Consider the following 19,024-nt stretch of genomic DNA (forward strand, 5'->3'; position numbering starts at 1 on the left):
AGCACTAAAACTGAAAGAGACTGTAGTCACTTAAGCGTGTATTCAGTTCAGCTACAGCTTGTAAACCGTTGGTAAGCCATCTGCTTTTACGGGTTCATTTCAAATGCAGACTTAAAAAATGTCTTGCTCTTTGGTCATATAGCAGCTACCTCAGTATCTATCCACATTACATAAAATGATAAATTTTATACCCTCTCAATAATGTCTAAGGCAATATTGCTAATATCGTCGGATTAAAAAAGTCGGGTTATATCTATTTTAAAAGGTGATACTCTTTTCAAGAAATGACTAGTTCTGTAGGTATTGTAACAAACAGTGTAAAAAGTGAAACTGGAGTGTCATACTTTACCTTCAGAGTGTTTTGTAGTGTTTAAAGTGAAAAATCTTTTTGAAGGCACTTTAAGTGAGGTTTTCAAAAGCACTTATATTAATCAAAATCGATACTTGTTGAAAATTGTAGCAAAACTCCCAACCTATGAGGAACATTCAGAGTAATCTGAATCGTTGATCCTTAGGTACTTTTATTTTCACTACTGCTAGTGAAAATAACATGAGCGACTGCGACAAGGTTTGCGAGTAGCTGACATAGTTATTAACATTGCCTCTCCCTCGCCGTTGTGAGACTCAGTTTTCAGTGGCTTATGTTTTTGCCAAAAATTAACCGCAGTCTGTTGGTGTTTCCTTTTAATCAGAGCCAGCTGTTAAAGGAAATATATTCTGGCTTTGCCTGTTCTTTGCTAATAAAACCTCATTTAGCCGTAATTCGGAGCGAAAGACTGAGATTTAACCTTGGCTGGTATTTTTGTCAGGTTTATATGACCTTCTGCTATTGTCATGTTGGGGGAAAAGATGACAGTCCAGTTTCACAAAGTTACAAGCCTTGGACATTTTCATGTGCTTAACGCAGCTCCCATTTGCACTGAGGTGAGCTGTTCCAAGCAGTCCAAAGCAAAACCGACAGCCTGTGTAACATCTCCCGAGAGTACTGAGGGGGTGTCAAATAGGCATCTGGGTGCTTGAGCAGGACTTTTCTCCAGCTGTTGCACCTACTTGCTGTTGTACTGGGCCTGGCAGCTGAGAGCCCATATAGCCAGCAAGGAGAAAGGATGCATTTTAAAAAAACAAAACAGAAAAAAAATTCCAGTTGATGAAATGCAAAGGGAAAAGAACATGAAGAACCTGGTGGGAAGTTATAGCAGGAGAAAGAAATTGATGTAGGACTTGGGAGGAAATAAAAAAGGCCATTTTGATTCTAACATGCTGTGGGGGTTTCAGCGCTGGTATGGCCCATACATCTAAACCTGCGTTCATCCCACTACAACATGGGAGACGTGTCCTCTTTTCTTCAAGGGAGAAGAGGTGGGCACGTTTGGTTGCCTGAGAAAGCTTTGAGGTCACGGGTTTCCTTAGGTCAGAGTGAACCCTCAGAGACAGTAATGACCCAAGCCTCCCGTGCACGTGCTTGATGTGACAATGTGCTTAAGTGAAAAATCGCTCAGATGGAGCGTAACTCAACACAAGTAACGTGAATGCCACAGCCAGGATGGTTGTCTGCATAGTGCTTAGTGCATGGAAGGGTACCTGCCATTTTCTGGGGTGGTGGGGTGCATTGACTGATATGGAAAAGTCCCTGTTTCTCAACAGCACTACCTAAAATGCTGCAGTCTTGCTCTGTTCTGAGCCATAGCCTGCATTAATGTGTAGGTACTAGAGAAAAGTTGACTTGTGACAGACTCTCTGAGTTAGTGTGACCGAAGTGCTGCATTTGAGAAAGACGATGTGCTTTCCGCTGTTGTTATGTTGTTCTTGTTTGTCGTTTTCCTGATGGCAGAACTTTGAGATATAACATGAGATCCTAAAGGGGGATGCAGGATTAGGTTTTAAGGACTTTTAATTCTGAAGTTTTTTCTTTTATACAACTAGAGTCGTACTGTGTAGTTGCTTAATAATCCGGTATGGCTGCATGTCCTCAAAAAATGTCTAGACGTCTAAATCTGTTCCTGAAGAACCTAAATTTAAATTCTGTTGAGGTTGAAGAAGAATTTAATTCTGATACCTTATTTCTTTAGTATCTGAAAAAGTAAAATGAAGCTTAAATAGTTTTTCTAAATTTTTTTTAATAGTTTTTCTCACTATGACATATGCTTTTTGCATCATAGGGCCAACTATTGATATGGCATGATAATAGTACAATGGAATGAAAAGTTGAAATGATGAGAAGACTTTCATGACTTGCTAGTGTAGAATAGCTATCCCTACATACTTCAGCTGTCCCTCAGCAATATTTGTCAGCCAGGTGATAGCAGCTATTTCTGTGTTTGCAAAGATGACCATGTGTGCTTGGAGTGTTATATGTTCATTAAAATAGTTTAGTAGCCTCACCACTAAAACTTAGTCTGCAAAAACCAGCAGACTGTTCCAGCCCAGGCTTCTGGTATCTATTTCAGACTGTTTTAGCAAGATAAATCATAACTCGAGCTTCTGGTTGGAAACAAAAGCTGTGATCTGAGGTGAATCGCTTTGTTGGTTGTCTTATAAATGTGAATCTTCACCTCTGACAGTATTTGAAATGCCGTCAGGTACACGTTCTGCCGCAGCACTTTGGTGATACAGCAACCTGGGAAAAACGCAAAGTTCAAGAACCTATTTGTTCTGCTTTAAGTCTTCCTAAAATGAGGCCATGTAAGCAGCAGTGTTTCCTATCCCCGTCCTCCTCTTACTGAAGAGAAAAGAGAGAGAGAAAACATCAATATGATTAAACTTTGGGACTGTAGTGCATCACAAGACTCCTGTAAACCTCCTGTAGAGATTTGTGATATATGTATGAGTAGGTCAGTGAAGGCCTTCCTAACGCTACAGCTGTGACAAAGGGTATGGCCAAAGTGTTAGCATACGTAAGGATGAAGAATAATGCAAAATATGCTGTAGGTCTGTTAGGTAAACCAGTGGTGCCATTTTTGCTAGAACGCTGGTCACTCAGAACATGAAAACAACAATAATGAAACAAACACAGAGAAAAAAAAATGCGAACTGGTAGGAGGAGGATTTGTAGACAGAACAACTTGCTCTCACACCTATTATCTGCGTTAATAAGGTCACGTGCTGTATCTGTAGAAAGTAGATAACCCACCCTATATCGTGACATTAAGAGAAGATACGTGCACCTGATGTTTTATGTAATGTTTAATGAGTCCAATATTCAGATTAGGCTGGGAGCTGGTAGCCAGCAGCACAATTTAAGGGGGGAATATCCCTTAAGCACTCGAGCATCGAGCACCAGGGAGCAGCACCAGCAGCATTCACAAAGCTCTCGGGCAGCTTCAGCCCAGTGAAATATCTGTGGGTTGGGCAGGGAAAGCCCGACTTCAAACACTCCCAGTGTCTGGGTTTGAATAGGGCCAAACAAGTGAAGTTTTCTTGCCAGAAAACTGTATCTGTGAGGACTGGAGGTGGAGGGAGAGAGAAGTGGAAGTTACGCAATGTTTAGGGAGTACTCCAAACCCAGGGTTGCTGCTCTACTGCAGCTGCTACAGAAGGAAAGTATCTTGGGACTTCTAGGTTAGATGGAAAACAATAAAGTATGTCCAGTGGTTACCTGTGTCAAAAATTGAATTTTATGTATGTTTTGCTTGTCAAGGCTTATCTTCTACTTTATAGTTGAAGATATTAAGTCTTGCTTAAGAAATATCTACCTTGGATGTCATTTGGAGCCAGTGTACTGTTAGGGGGAAAGATGAAGCAGAGTGAAACTTGCAGATTTAAAGCGATCTGTCTTTAGAGAAATTATGACAATAAGTTTTGAGTACAGACAGTGCTTAGAAGGAGGACCTGCTCTTGGGAAAGCACTTGAGAACCCAAGGGCCGAGAGGGGCTTCTTGCCAGGCTCTGCAGGAAAGGCTGTGTGAGGCTGTTCCTCGCCAGCCGCTGACTCCTGGAGTAGGGCAGCTCTGCTGGACATGCGTTAGCGCTCCGCCTGTAGGAGCGGTATGGAAGGGAGAGCTCAGGACTGTGAACAAAGCATGAGATGTTTCGGCCTTAACATGCTGAAAGATTCACTGCAGAAGCAGGAGAAAGCTTAGGAAAAGGTAATAATATTTGAGAAAATTCAGATGGAGAGATTGAAAAAATAGGGTATGTTCACCTTACAAAGGAGGCAAGCAAGAGAACATCTCAAAAATGCATGTGCTATTTAGCACAATGGTATCAAGAAGCTGGGTAAGGAATGTAAGTTTCTCAGTCTCATAACAACACAGAAAGAGACATCTGTGATTTTAGGAGACAGTATACTTACCATTGTCAAAAAGAAACAAATATTTATTGAAGTATCTTTTACACTGTGAGACTTATTGTCACACATTGTTGCTTAGTCCAAGAGTTTTACAGGGTTAAGGGGAAAAAAGGGGTAGACAATGATATAGTTACAGAATTAATTCAGAATTATAATATTGAATTATTTTAGAATTTTTGGAAGGGATGTTCCCTTTCAAGCTTTAAGCATATTTAACTACCAGAGAAGAAAAAGAGAGAATATGTAGGTGTATGCGCAGTTCTGGCTATCTTAAAAGTGATGATCGTGGGATTCTTTGAGCTCTCTCAGTAGTATCCGGTACTAGTGAGATGATGCTAGGTTTGATACCTCTAATCAGATGGTATTTAGCATGCACAGAAGTGGCACAAATAATCTGCCTTAGGGAGGTCAGGTTTCTTTGCTGTGGATCAGATAGACTGATTTTGGCATTTCCTCAGCCGAGTTGCATAATAGCCTCTGACATGTATCCAAGCCAGCCATGCAATGACGTTTCATGGGGAGCCAAAAAGATGATGTACTGCGTGTGAAACAATGAATGTTATTTATCCAGCTGAGGCTCAAAATGAGGTAGATAATTTTCTGAGGAAGGAAATTCATGCAGGCTGTCCCAGACAGACTGAGGTACAAAGCAGAAGACCGACACATCGGGTGGGATGATTATGCATAGTGGGAGAAAAGAAGAGTCCAAGTGTTATATGAGCTAAAAGATCTGAGAAAAGAGGGAAAAGGAAAAAGGTTGATGAAGTAAGCAGGAATAGATCCATACAGTGTTTGTAGAAACACGCTCAGCTTGGGAGATAGAAATCTTCCCATTCTTCCCTGCTTGGGATGGAACTGATGGCAGTGCTATGGTAAAGGACCATGGCTGTGTATGCCGAATCTCACAGTGCCCAAACATCCATCAGGTGAGAGCTCAGCCTGTTGGGATGTCTCAGGACTGTTCACTGAAGTCAGTGACCATTCCAGGAGGAGGAGGAGGCTAGCAGGATGGGGCATTTAATCAGGCCAGCATTAGCTGGAGTCACCGTGCTGCTCATGGTGTGCATATTTCACAGGAAGAGGTGCCAGGCTCCGTGGCTGCCGCTCTGCTCTGCTGCCTGCCTGTGTCGCTGGTCTGTACTGTCAACGTGCTGCTCCTACGGCTGTAAAAACACCGAGGCGTCAGTTTGCTGGGGAAGCCATCCTCTCCCCGCGAGCAGTGAGGGGTTGGCTCTGTTCAGTGCCGTACTGAAGTCCTTCCTGAGTTTGATTGGCAGGGAGAAATGTGGAACAGGATTAAATAATGGCAGCTGGGTTGTATTCTGGAAGTGGAAAGGAGAGAGCTGAATCCATTGACAAATTAGGGTGATGGAGCTTGAAATACAGTCAAATTGGAAAAAGTAGTTTGGGTGGCTTGGTTGGTTTGGTTCAGCTGACTTCTGGATATTTTAATCATGTGATTTCAGCAAAGTTGGCAGTTTTATGCCTAATGATACTGAAGTAACTCCACTAACTTCAGCGAAGTTGCTCAAGATTTACTCTGAAAATGCCATTGGATCAATGCAGTTTTCTGACTTGACAGGCAAAATCTTCTGTTGCTGTAAGCTGCGTGTGAAATGGATGTCCTTCGAATGGCCAGGAAAATATTCTTCTTTTCATGTACACGTGGAATACTCATTACCTTTAACAGTAGCGATGTGTGTGTGTCAAGTGATAATGTGAGCAAGGGCCTGCGCATCGGTAAAACAGGGAGCAGGATTCTGAACTCCTGTGCTATCCCTAGGTTGGTGCGTCGGTTTGGTGTAGGAGCTCTTCCTTAGAGAGACAGTGAGTACCTGTTAGGGTTTGGTATAACCCGAGATGGGTAAATCCTTTTCCTTTGACTAGACAATACCACTGTACTTCTTTCCAAAATTAGGACAAACTTGACTTTCTAGGTCAGCTGATGACCAGACGGCAAAGCACTGGCAGGTGCTGATAGAGGGACTCTAGTTCTCATCCACCAAATGTGTTTTCTTCTTTTTTTTTTTTTCTCCAATCTGATGCTTTGAAAAGTAGAATTTGTTTGCTGTAACTATATTAATAAATGAAAGAACACAGGTGGTGCCAGTTTAACAATATGCTAGCACCACCCTTATCCTTAAAGATGAATATATGGATTTTTTTGAAAGACTCGACTGTTATGGCGTAACTTCCTCTCACAGTTTGGCCACTTAATTATTGAATGTATCTCCTTAACAGCATAGGATTAGTCTTTAGAAGATTAAGAGAAAGTTACGGAGCCAAAGCTTGATGTAGGGAAACTGCACGCTGTCTTTCCCTCTGTTTTCAAAGTTCTTAGCTGGTGTGAAGCAACGTAACTTAGTCATCGTCATTGATTCATACCAATTAAAAACCTGAGACCAGTTTTTCAGTGCCTCATAAATGTGCATTATTGAAGTGCATATTATTCATTCTGTAGCTAAAAATGTATCTCTGAGAACAAAAACATTATTCTTGTTTTACACTATTGATAGGTCAGTCCTTTTTCCCTTTGAGCAAGGAGAACCTGTTCATGCTTTTAGAATGTCTTTTTTAGAAAGTAGATGGAGAAATGAAGAAAATCCTGCTTTTGCTGTCTAATGTGTGAAAAATATACACCATCTTTACGTTTTGGGGTGTTTAATAAATTAATGATGTCATAGTTTAACTCATGATTCAAGCCTAACCACTGGAAAAAATGCAATAATGAATACATTTTAAGAGAGTGTATTTTCCATCTGTTGTATCTGATTTAAAAATATGCATAGATCTAAAATTAAGATTTATGGTGTTCTTAATCAGATTAAGATAGATTCTTTTATCTATTAAAGCTTAAGTGCATAGCTGAGTCTTTCTGTAGCGTGAAGATGGCACGTTGGCTCCCACCCCTTAGGGTGCGTGGCCGGTTATGTGACCTGTTTTGATACACAGCAAGGCATATTGTGCAGTACACACAGTTGTAATCTGCTTTCCTCTAGTAAAAACTGTCTCCCATACAGCAGTATAAAAATAGTACATCTGCCGCAGACCTCTGTCACTACTGTGCCCATAAAGGACAAATTATTAAATTATTAAAAAGAAATAAGGTCCATTGAGGCAACCTCTCTAGGACCACAACAGTGACTTGACCATAGTCTATCTGTACTAGTTATTTCTGATTTGGATTACTATAATATGAGATTTCTGATTGCAAAGATTAGAATACCCATTGCTAGAGGGTGCATGTGACCAAAGTTGTGCTTGATATTTTTGAAAATGTCTTGGAAAACCTGTTAATAGTTACATTCTTGTTCCTACGTGGTCTCTCCAATGGTACTATATCAGTAGTTATTTTGACAGCTACTTCTACTGAAGATTGAGTAGAATTTTGAGGTTGTATTGGAGGAATTTGGGGGAGGGAGGAGAAAAGCCTTATTATTAACTTTTACTTTTTATTGCTTATATTTCAGTAAAAATATCAAGTGTCAAAGTCTAAAGCTGTTATCTGGCTGACATCAGTTGTGTTGGGGGTGTGGGGCTTTTTTGTTTGTTTGTGGGGTTTTTTTTGTTAGCTTGTGCTTGAGAAGATAAAATCAGATAAGTAATTCACTGTTAGTTTTTGGGAATATAATGCCCCTCTCCCCTCCCAGTTTATTTACTTTTCAAAATTCCCTTGGTAGATATGGAATAGCAGTGACATTAATTTTTTTGACATTTGAATGAATAAAAAAACCTCCTTTCTAAACTGTCTCTTCATAAAAATTAGATTCACAAATGGTTTTTTTTTTTTTTTGAAGAATAAAATTGTTTCAAATATTTCAAAGCTAAAATAAGTTAAAAATGAAAACCAGGTTATCTTCTGGCACTTTACTTTTACTCCCTACCTGTAGGTAAATGTAGTGATCTTAGGAAAACAATGTATTGGCAAACTAGGCTACTATAAACTAGCTTTTGCTTATTGCTCAGTATCATTAATCTTTATTAATCCAGCTCACTCCGCTGAGATTCAAACTTGTGTTTTTCTTTCTAAGTTTTATATTTTTAATATAAAAAGATGTTCAAAACAAACTAGTTTTTAAATACTCTGGATTAAATTCAATTCGGCATGCACATTTCTGATACTATTCTAGAGAGATTTTTAACCCGTGCAAGAAAATTCCGAATAGTTGTGTAGCTTGTGCAAGCTGTGAAGGTCTGTGGACTTATTGTAAGATGACAATGTGTCTAGTATGACTTCATTCACTGCTCCTTCTGCTGCAATGAGTCTCCACGAAATCCTCCGATTAGTGCAAAGAAATAAAACTGTAAACAGATGGAAAATTAATATTTATAGCAAAATGCCCAGGGTTTTGATAACTGGAAATTCCTGGAGCAACAGATGATGTTAGCAGTTAAGATTTAGAGAGCCTGTTCAGGAAAACATGAGAGCTTGTGTAGTTTCTGAAGTTGTAGGTCATCTACTGATGACCTTAAACGTGAGCGTTAGTGTTTCTGTGAACTTGAACCAACTGTAATTAACTGTTGAAAATAACTTTTTTATATTGGTAAAAATTAAAAAAATAGGTAACTATATATAAATTATTTACTCAAATGGTCCCCAAGCCCCAGAAGTTTGCAAGATCCACCTCTCATCTCACAATTTCTAAGAGGTTTGCAGATGCTGCTACCTTAACATAGATCCAAGTAGTGCAGAAATCAAAAAAGCTTTTAATGAGAGGGAGAAGGGATTCACATCACCCAGTGGCCTTTAAATACTGCTGGCCTGACGAATCAAAGGCAGGGGCGGTGGTATGATTTCATTAATACTGGTGTAAATCCAGAGTAATTTTCCTAGCTTTGGTCATGTGGTTAGTTTGGAAATATTCTAATAATAAGCATTTTTCTGATGATTGACACGTACACCTGAATCTAGTAATCTCAGAATAAGAGTTTAGAAGGGATGAGTGCTGGATGTTAGAGGAAAGAACTGAAATGGAGCCCCTTCTTTGTCATCACTGTGCACAGCTACTAAAATGGCAGTTTAATGCTCTATGGAGATACGATTTGCTGGACAAAATTCATTCCTTCCTAAAATTCATAGCTTGAAGGGGTTTCTGTTGGTGGCTTTAATGCCTTTTGCTGGTCTGTAGCTGAAGTTTTTAGTTTCAAAGTTCTGTTGTTTTCTCAGAAGGAAACTTGGTAACAGACACCTTTGTGTGTGTGCGTGTGCACATCTGTAACACAGATGAAGTTTAATAAAATAATATTCTGCAAAACAGGATGGGGATATTTTGTTACATGCCAAAAGACAGGTCATTACCTGGTGAAGAACCTTATAATTTTCTCCTGTGCTTCCATGTTTGTGAGCAACCACAGCTGTATTGAGAGCTTGGGGATAGCCCAGGAAATCTCCACTGAGGACTACTGCAGAGGTATATGCAAGCATAGGGACTTCATAGGTTTCAGTGCTAGTTGGGGAAAAAAAAAAGAAAGTATGTGTGTATAGAAACTTCTGTGCTCTAACATGCCCTTACCTGTGTAAGAAGTTTCCGTAGATAATCTCTTGCAGAGGCTGGAGTGTCTCAGGAGGAAGTTGCAAGGTTCTCTGCACTGAAGTGCCGCTTTTGCTATTTTTCAGCATACAATAACAAAATAGGATTCTCTTGTTAAGTATGCTGTTGATAATGAATATCCTATGCCATTCTTGCTTTGTATAATATTGTTGTCTTAAACTTGTGTTGCATTATGCCGCTACTGTAATTATTAGAACAAGAAAGAAGGATTTTAGTGAGATTTATAATGTTCTAATAGGAATAAACCTCTGTACCTTCAAGGCAACAGCTTGAAATTATATCACTAATGTTTCTTTTTCAGCATCTTAGTCTTTTAAGCCAGATTGCCCCAAATATATAATGCAAAGTAAGACTTGGCATTCACGTGCGTTCAAAAGCTACGGGATGATAGTTCAGATGATTTGTAAAATCCATTAGCTGTTTAAAGCAGCAGACAGTTGCTTAACTATTTGCATAAAAACACCTGTGCACCTAATACCCATTACAAACAGTGGGATGCAGCCACAGCAGAGGTACTTGTGCTCCTGCACGCGTCGCTGCTTTTGGAAGTTCCACCTGTGCACTTGCCTTTCTTCAGCAGCTTTGAGAGTCCCACCTGTAGCTCTCTCTTCAGAGCAGCAGCAGTTCAGTACTCTGTGTCACGGCCACAGCTGCTGCCTCTCCTCTGAGCCGTACAAGGAGAAGTGCAAATGTACTTTCCTTGCATTCTCAGGAGCAGTACGTCAAGGTCACCGAGAAGAGAGGAAGAAGGTTGTACTGATGTCTGCAGTTTAGAAAGGGTGTTGAAGGTTGGAGTGCGGAAACGAGGGACAAAATTTTTTTTATTTTATTATTTATATTTATATGTTTTATTTTTTTATTTTTTCTCTAGAAGTGGTAAAAGACAGTGACTACAGGATGTAAATATTTGTGGAGAAAGGACAATGAGTAGTAAAGAATTCCTTACCAAAAAGCATATAGGGACTAAGCTGTTGCATTATGGCTAACAGATACAAACCGGAAGCAAAGCACCTTAGACGGTGTCTAACAACACATACGCTGTTAGTAGTGTTTGGAGGATGGCCAGGTTATGGTTTCTTCATCTCCTGGATGTTTTCAGGTGGAGGGTGGATACTTTTTCAGGAGGATTTACTGTTAGAAATAAATACAAATCTTTGGGCTTAATACAGGAATAACTGAATGAAATTTAATGCCCAGTGATAAGTTTGGTTTAAGAAGACTGAAGGAATGGTGTAGCAATTCTGAGGAATATAAAGACTTTTTTTGAGGGAAGGAAACAATTTCTTCTCTGGGATTCTTCTCTTGGTGGAAAGAGCACAAGAGCTGATGGGCTTCAGTGCATCAAGTTGGACATAAAGAAAAATGTTCCACTTGTCAGAAATATTGGGGAAAAAATGCTTGTGGAAGTAGCAGTAATAATTTAGATGTGTTTTTTCCCTTGAGAAAGAGGATAAACTGGATGACATCTTAAGTTTCTCCCAGCCTTTTCTCTGAGACCATGTAGCTGTCAATTTTATTTTCACCTTTATCTTATTCAAACCAGGACATTATCTTTTACCCTTGCTCAGCCAAAGTCTCTGGACTCCATGTAATGCATCTGTTTAATGCCATTACATCTGAACACAAATGATAGTCTACTTACAATTTCAAGAAAAAAAGTTAACAACCCATCATCTTCTTTTTAGGTCCTCCAGGGAAAAGAGGTAAGCGGGGCAGAAGAGGAGAGACTGGTAAGTCTTCAGTTTCGTAAGATCCATTGTTATTTGATGTCTGTTTTTGTGAGCATGCGTACTCAGCATGCCTTCATTTTTAGTTTCATTGCTTGTGTGCTCTGAGACAGACTTCTGAAATTTCTCTGGTAAAAATTTGTGTCCCTTGGCATACACCTGGTGGCCTTCCAGATAGTTTTCTAGACTTGATCGTCATTAATTTGTAGGCACACTTCATAATTCTTGACATGGTACCACTGGTAACACATCGGTAATTGTCAATCCATTTTTGGTGTCTTCTCACACGAGCGAGTTAGAATAACTCCATGTAAGTCAGTAGTTGGGAGTGCTGCCCATGGAGATTGTGGAGTCCCCTTCTCTGGAGATCTTCAAGACCCGCCTGGATGCAGTCCTGAGTGATGTGCTCTGGGCAACCCTGCTTCAGCAGGGGAGTTGGACTGGATGATCTCTAGAGGTCCCTTCCAACTCTGACGATTCCGTGATTCCGTCATCACGCACCCTTGATTTGAGACAATTTTAGAAGGAAATAAAGGAAGAATAAATAAAATCACTTATGTTAAGAATGTTGGTACTCAGGGAAATAACGTGACAAGTAGACTACTCTGTATGAGAGAAGTTGTTTACTAGAAATGAGTAGCAATTAAGTTCTTACAGAAACAAGAAAAACATTTGTTGGTTTGTTACCCTGTACCAGGGAGGTTGCTGTTGAGAGAATCCTGCTGTTGGTGTGGAGCTTGAAATTTCATATGAGACAATGTTACGAGATGCTGAGCACCTCTTCCTGCTGACAGTCAGGGAATGGGAACTGTTGATTATCTTGCGGGACTGAGTCTTTCATAACTGTGAACTTCCTGGAGGCGATGCAGGAGAAAATGATCGTTTCTAATCATCTTGGCTGACTCGTCTAATCTGCCAGTCAGGAAAGTCTTCCAATCAACTCGATCTTTGTAAATCTTATGTGGCCTTTCTTATCTCTGTAAATGATCACTTATCGGGCTCTTAAAAACTATTTCTGTGTTTTCCTGCATCACAGAACTGAAGGCGAGCCCTGCTAAAGGTTCATATAAATCACCTTGGTGTTTCCATTCAGTGCTGGATTAGTATTTACCGCAGAGAAAAATGCTATGATACGGAAGGAAATTCTATGGTTGAAGATTGTCTTACAAATGATCCTGGCAATTGCTTTGAAGGATGCGTGTCGATTCATTTTACATCTCAAATAAACATGTATTAAACTATTAACAAAGGAAATTGATTTAAAAACAGACCTGCACCTTAAAATGCTGTTCAGGAATGTTTACCGGGAGAAAGAAATTGCTTTAGTTACTGGACAATAAAATTGCATTGTTAAAACCAAAAGGCTGTCAATATTAAAAGCAATCTCAAAGTACAGCTGCTGCTGTTTTATACTCCTTTTGCACTTCACTTTATTCAGAAATTAGAGAGAGGCATAAAAGCTTAATGAAATGCCATTGATTTGGGAGCTGCAGCTGCTCAACTTAATAAGACTGAAATAGTAGATTTGATTTGTGGCCCTTTGATAATGTTTCCAAGAACTGCTATACAAAAGTCTTTGAGTCTAAATAATTGAAAAAATGTGCAAATATCACTTCACGAAGTGTGACATTTTAATAGGGAGCATTTTATATGTGTGCCTTGAGAAAGGAAGGTGATGAAAAGAAAGTTCAGCCCTGTCAGGTGGCCACTGAGACCTCCCCTCGTAGGCAAAGTTGGAAGGCTGGAAGATGCCGGTGCATGTATGTCTTTGACGAGATGCCAAGGTTAAATGCCAAGGGTACTTTGTGCGATTTTGCAGCCAAGCTGTGATCAAATGCCAGCTGCACGGCTAGCTGGGGCTGGCGATGTGGTTACGTGTGCTTTTTGTGGAGTCTGACAAAACGAATTGTAGTCCACGGCAGGTATTTTTTAACTGGCATGAAATTGCATGGGAATGGATGGAGAAGCAACTTGCATAAGATTGCATGGTTGTAACTGAAGAGTTGGTAAGGCGCGCTTGCATGCAGCTAGTCACTAGCCATATTTACAGGTTGCAAAGCACAACCGAAGCTAAAAAGTCCTTGAATGGGAAAATGTGTACAATGTCTTAGCAGTGTTGCTCACTTACAATCCTGAGGCCGTGTGCGTGGCTTCGTACATATGTTGTCTTTCTTTAATAACTTCATAAGCTTACGTTTTCTTTTTTTCTCTTTTTTTACCTTCTTTCCCTCTCCCCCTCCCCACAGGACCTCCTGTAAGTACAGTGATACGTTGTTGGTACTTCCAGAATCAGGGAGAAATCTGTTAGATCCTGTTAAGTTATCACCGTGATAAAATGATCATGTACCATCGAGAGGGAATTTTGATACTTATACTTACACAGTATAAACACTAATTATCTCGGAGCGGAATAATTTAATCACAGAGTTCCTTAAGAAATAAGTCTCTAAAACAGTAAAGCTTTGTATTCAGAACTCCAGATAGCAGTTTGGATCACAGTTCCACGTAAGTATGTTACGTTCGTTTTGCTTAAGGCTTGATAACAGATATTTTGCTGCAGTATAAAAATGTGCGTGTGGGCTATCTTACGTCCGGACTCTTATGTCCACTCCGCCTTTAGCTGGGTGGTGACTTCCCCTGCAGTTATCACAAACTGGTGGAGTTCAGGCTCCTTGTTCTTTGGAGGTCTACAGGCTCTCCAGCTCATTGCAGTGTAACTGTTACTGCAGCCACAAAGTGCTCCTGTAAAATGAAAAATAGCACTATTCAGTTTCGTAAAGTGATTGACTCTTGTGCTAATCCTGTTTGTAAGAAAACAGTTTCTCTCTTCTGGGGTTTTATGTTTATTTGGGGTTTTGTTTGTTTGTTTGTTTTTTTAGTTGGTTGGATTTTTTTTCCTTTGTTGTATATTTCTGGGGTAGGTCAAAAGTCTGACTTGAAGAATGGGACTAAACACATACATCTCAAGCATTTGTGTTTGTCATGCAATTGTCCATGTGCACCATATGGTGCAAAAGCGTGACCATTAAGACAGTATTTCTTTCACAGTGTTCGCAGACTTCTGTTTTTTTTTTCTTTGATAGATATAGTATTTCCACAATATTTTCAGGACCAGATGATCTATCTATTGTATACTACATGCATATTTGAGAATAGTGAATTAATGTGTTGAATTTCTGCTGTGATGGAATGATTTTACTGTAAACTGCACATACTGAGCAGTGATACTATTTTATCCTTGAAAGGTTTTGACCATGTGCTCAGCAGTTCATAGTGGCAAATTCATTTAACAAGCTATTAATGAAAACCCAGGCTTAATGCATAATGGTGCTGTTTATTTGAAAGGAACACTGACTTCCCCAATTTCTTTTGCAGTCTTCCCATGAAAGAAAGGAACAACCGTAAATCATGATACAAGTGATTTTCCTGTAGCAAGACAACATGGCAAGAGTTCACTATGTGCCTTGTTATGAATGTCTTTGACTTCAGCTCCCTACTGTTTTAGTATATGTCCATTAAAAAAAAAGTCTAGATCATGGCAATATTGCAATATTAACGCAAACCTGAAATAGCTCCCAAGACTGAATATTTTTAAGAAATATCTGAATTCAAATTCCAAGTTTCACATTCATAACTTAACAAGATTTCATCTTACTGACGGGTAATAAGGTTTTAAGTTGCTACAAGGCATTAAAAAATGTAATTTCTGTTCCTAATTCATTTTTTTATTTTCATAGACAGCCTGGCTAGGGGCAACTGTTGTGAACTCAGTTAGTGTTTTCACCTGGGAGACTGTGGTAATCGTTTTCATTTAAAATAGAAAATATTTGTATATCCCACATAGCACTGCATGGAATTAGGCGTATGCTGTGTTTTCCACGGCTACTGCAGTGCTCTGCTTATTTCCGTGTAAATGACTACTGAGTGTCACACGTGATAACAGTCAAAGTCTGAGGCTTTCAATTTTTTTTTTTTTTTTCATGATCTATTGTAGCATTCTCAAATTTCCTGTTTGGCACCTATGTTCTGGTGGTAGCCTTATGTGTCTATTACTTTACTGCCTAGGCACTGAAATTTTTTTTTCTTTAAACCACATATCAGCCCCTCATGGATAATGCTCTTCATAACAAAAGGAATTTCAGTGAGCATCCGAAGTAGCCAGTAACCTTTTAATTGGAATGTTTATTTAAGTTAAAACATTTAATTTCCATCACCAAAGCTTCATTTCTTCATTGTGTAGTACCTCTTTCATATTTGTTGGTTTGTAATATCATCACATACACAAACTTAATAGATATGCAAATTATAATTTGCCGGTAATGTACTCTGCATGTTTGTTATGCCATATGTCATGACTGTGTTGTTAATGTGTGTCATACCATTTCATCTCATTCAACCAGGGTCTACCAGGGCGAAATGGCTATCCGGTAACTCATCATATGTTTATGATAGCTTAATATTACTCTAAAATCTTGTTGCTGTATTTTGGTTTTGCTTTATTACTGTCAAAAAGATCTTTTTTTCTGTTTCTTAGATGCCTAGAAAATGTAGGACTTTCCTTCAAAAAAAAAAAATACCCACAGCAAAAAAGCTCACTTCTAGAAGTTTTTAAAAAGAACTTGAGTGTTTACAGTGCATAAATGCGATGTGCTTATTGTTTGACATTTACATATTTTATGTTGAGCTTCTGCATTCTTTCATACAAAATTATTTGTTTACTCTAATTTTAAAAAGTTATTTAGTGGGATACTGCATCTCAGTTTTCCATGTTAGAAAGCTGTACAGTTGCCATATGGAACCTCTAAGTCCTTTCTTTTAGCTGTGTCCTGTTGCTCTTGACTGCTTCGTCCGTTGCATTTTGAACATAGTACAATGCTATTACAGAGGTCCTAGCAGTTGGCTGTGTTGTCTATCACAGAGTAATCTTCTGATAATGTATATTTTTCTGTCAGTTTTATTCATATCTTTATGATTTATTGCCTGAAAAAAATAATATATGAAATAATGCATCTTTCTAAAATGTAACAATAATATATTTCTTTCAAGTAGTCAGGCAAGTTGAGTGCAGTGTCCCATTCAAGGAAAGAAGTATATGCCTACTGTCATGTGTGTATTAGAAACCAAGTGACAAAGTGTTTTAGTGAATGCATTTCAGAGACAATACATGTACACAACATAGTGACTGTTAAAGGATGATAATAATCTTTGAGCACTTCAAGTATAGCATGGAGGGGCCTCCCATACTGATTTGCCTGTGTCTTTCATAAAGAGATGCCTAATTTTTCAGTGAATTTTAAAGATGTTTCTGTTGGTAGATACAAATTGTGTACCTTGAACATCTGCAGGTAGAGGACAATTTTATGGAATCATAGTATCTCAGAATGGTTTGAGTTGGAAGGGACCTTGAAAGATCATCTTGCTCCAACCCCCCTGCCATGGGCAGGGACACCTCCCACCAGACCAGGTTGCTTAAAGCCCCATCCAGCCTGGCTTTGAACACCTCCAGGGATGGGGCATCCACAATTTCTCTGGGCAACCTGTTCCAGTGTCTCAACACCTTAATCATAAAACATTTCTTCCTTATGTTCAATCTAAATCTAACCTCTTTTAGTTTAAAATCATTGCCCAAATCTTTGTACTGTCACTAAAGGTCTTGGTAAAAAAAGAAATACATCTCCATCTTTCTTATAATATATATTGAAAGGCCACAATAAGGTCTACCCAGACCCCTCTCTTCTCTAGGCTGAACAACCCCAACTCTCTCAGCCGTTCTCCATAGGAGAGGTGCTCCACCCCTCTGATTGTTGTTGTGGCCTCCTCTGGACCCGTTATACCTGCTTCATGTCTGTCTTGTGCTGTGGGCTTCAGAGCCGGACACAGTACTCCAGGTGGGGTCTCATGAGAGAGGAGTAGAGGGGCAGAATCACCTCCCTTGACCTGCCAGTCATGCTTCTTTCGGTGCTGCTCCTTTCAATGCTTTTCTCTGGGCATCTTCTGTAGTTGCAGAGTTTACTGAGAAATGTTACCAATGAAACATCATCCATTGCCTGTCTTTACTATTATGAGTAGTTGAAAGTCAGCTGGTGAGGAATCAATCATTAGTACCGAGACCTGCTTGAATATACTGAAACCATTATCAAGTTTCAGAGTACACATTCCCATTTCATTTATAGTCCTTAACCTGCGTGTGTGAGTGCACAAGTGTGTGGAAGACAAGATGGAGTGAAAAGCTTGCTAAAAAATAAACCTTTTTTGGTCATCATCCAGCTGTGAGCTTTATATACAAAGATTGAGATTTAGAAGAAAAGAGACCCACGGTGACATCAGAATCACAGAATGATATGGAGTTGGAAGGGACCTCTGGAGATCATCTAGTCCAACCCCCCTGCCAAAGCAAGTCCACCCAGAGCAGGGTGCACAGGAACATGTCCAGGCAGGTTTTGAATGTCTCCAGAGACTGGAGACTCCACCACCTTCCTGGGCAGCCTGTTCCAGGGCTCTGCCACCCTCAAAGTAAAGAAGTTCCTCCTCATGTTTAGGTGGAACTTCTTACATTCAGGATTGTGCCCGTTTCCTCTTGTCCTGTCACTGGGCACCACTGAAAAAACTGTCCCCATCCTCCTGACACCTACACTTTAAATATTTATAAGCATTGATGGTATCTTCCCTGTCTTCTCTTCTCCAGAGTAAGAAGACCCAAGTCCCTCAGCCTTTCCTCATAAGAGAGATGTTCCAGTCCCCTAATCATCTTCATAGCTCTTTGCTGTACGCTCTCCAGTAGTTCCCTGTACCTAAACCGGGGAGCCCAGAACTGGACACAGTGCTCCAGATGGGGCCTACCAGGGCAGAGCAGAGGGGAAGGATGACCTCCCTCAACCTGCTGGTCACACTCTTCTTGATGCACCCCAGGATGCCACTGGCCTTCTTGGCCACAAGGGCACATTGTCGGCTCATGGTCATCCTGTTGTCCACCAGGACTCCCAGGTCTTTTTCCATAGAGCTTCTCTCCAGCAGGTCAGCCCCCAGCCTGTACAGGTGTATGGGGTTATTCCTTCCCAGGTGCAGCTCCCTACACTTGCACTTGTTGAACTTCATTAGGTTTCTCTCTGCCCAACTCACCAGCCTGTCCAGGTCTCGCTGTATGGTGGCACAGCCTTCCGGTGTGCCAGCCACCCCTCCCAGTTTTGTGTCATCAGCAAATTTGCTGAGGGTGCACTCTGTCCCTTCATCCAGCTCATTGATGAATATATTGAACAGAACTGGACCCAGTACTGGCCCCTGGGGACCACCACTTGTTACGGACCTCCAACTAGATTCTGTGCCACTAATCACAACCCTCTGAGCTCTGTCTTTCACCCAGTTTTCAATCCATCTTACTGTCCATTCATCTAACCCACACTTCTAATCTTACCTATGACAATGCTGTGGGAGATGCTGTCAGAAGACTCATTGAAGTC

General features: G+C 40.1%; 1 protein-coding gene across 1 annotated transcript in view; it reads left to right on the top strand.

The window, feature by feature from the left end:
* The window catches only part of COL25A1 (collagen type XXV alpha 1 chain), a 336,819-nt gene that overhangs the window by 164,418 nt on the left and 153,377 nt on the right, over nucleotides 1-19,024 (top strand). The window contains exons 3-4 of the mRNA XM_074147547.1: nucleotides 11,526-11,570; nucleotides 13,814-13,821. Of these exons, the coding sequence (XP_074003648.1) occupies nucleotides 11,526-11,570; nucleotides 13,814-13,821 (53 nt within the window). The remainder of the gene's footprint in view (nucleotides 1-11,525; nucleotides 11,571-13,813; nucleotides 13,822-19,024) is intronic.

This window comes from Numenius arquata, chromosome 5, assembly GCF_964106895.1.
Source record: "Numenius arquata chromosome 5, bNumArq3.hap1.1, whole genome shotgun sequence".
Classification (NCBI taxonomy): Eukaryota; Metazoa; Chordata; class Aves; order Charadriiformes; family Scolopacidae; genus Numenius; species Numenius arquata.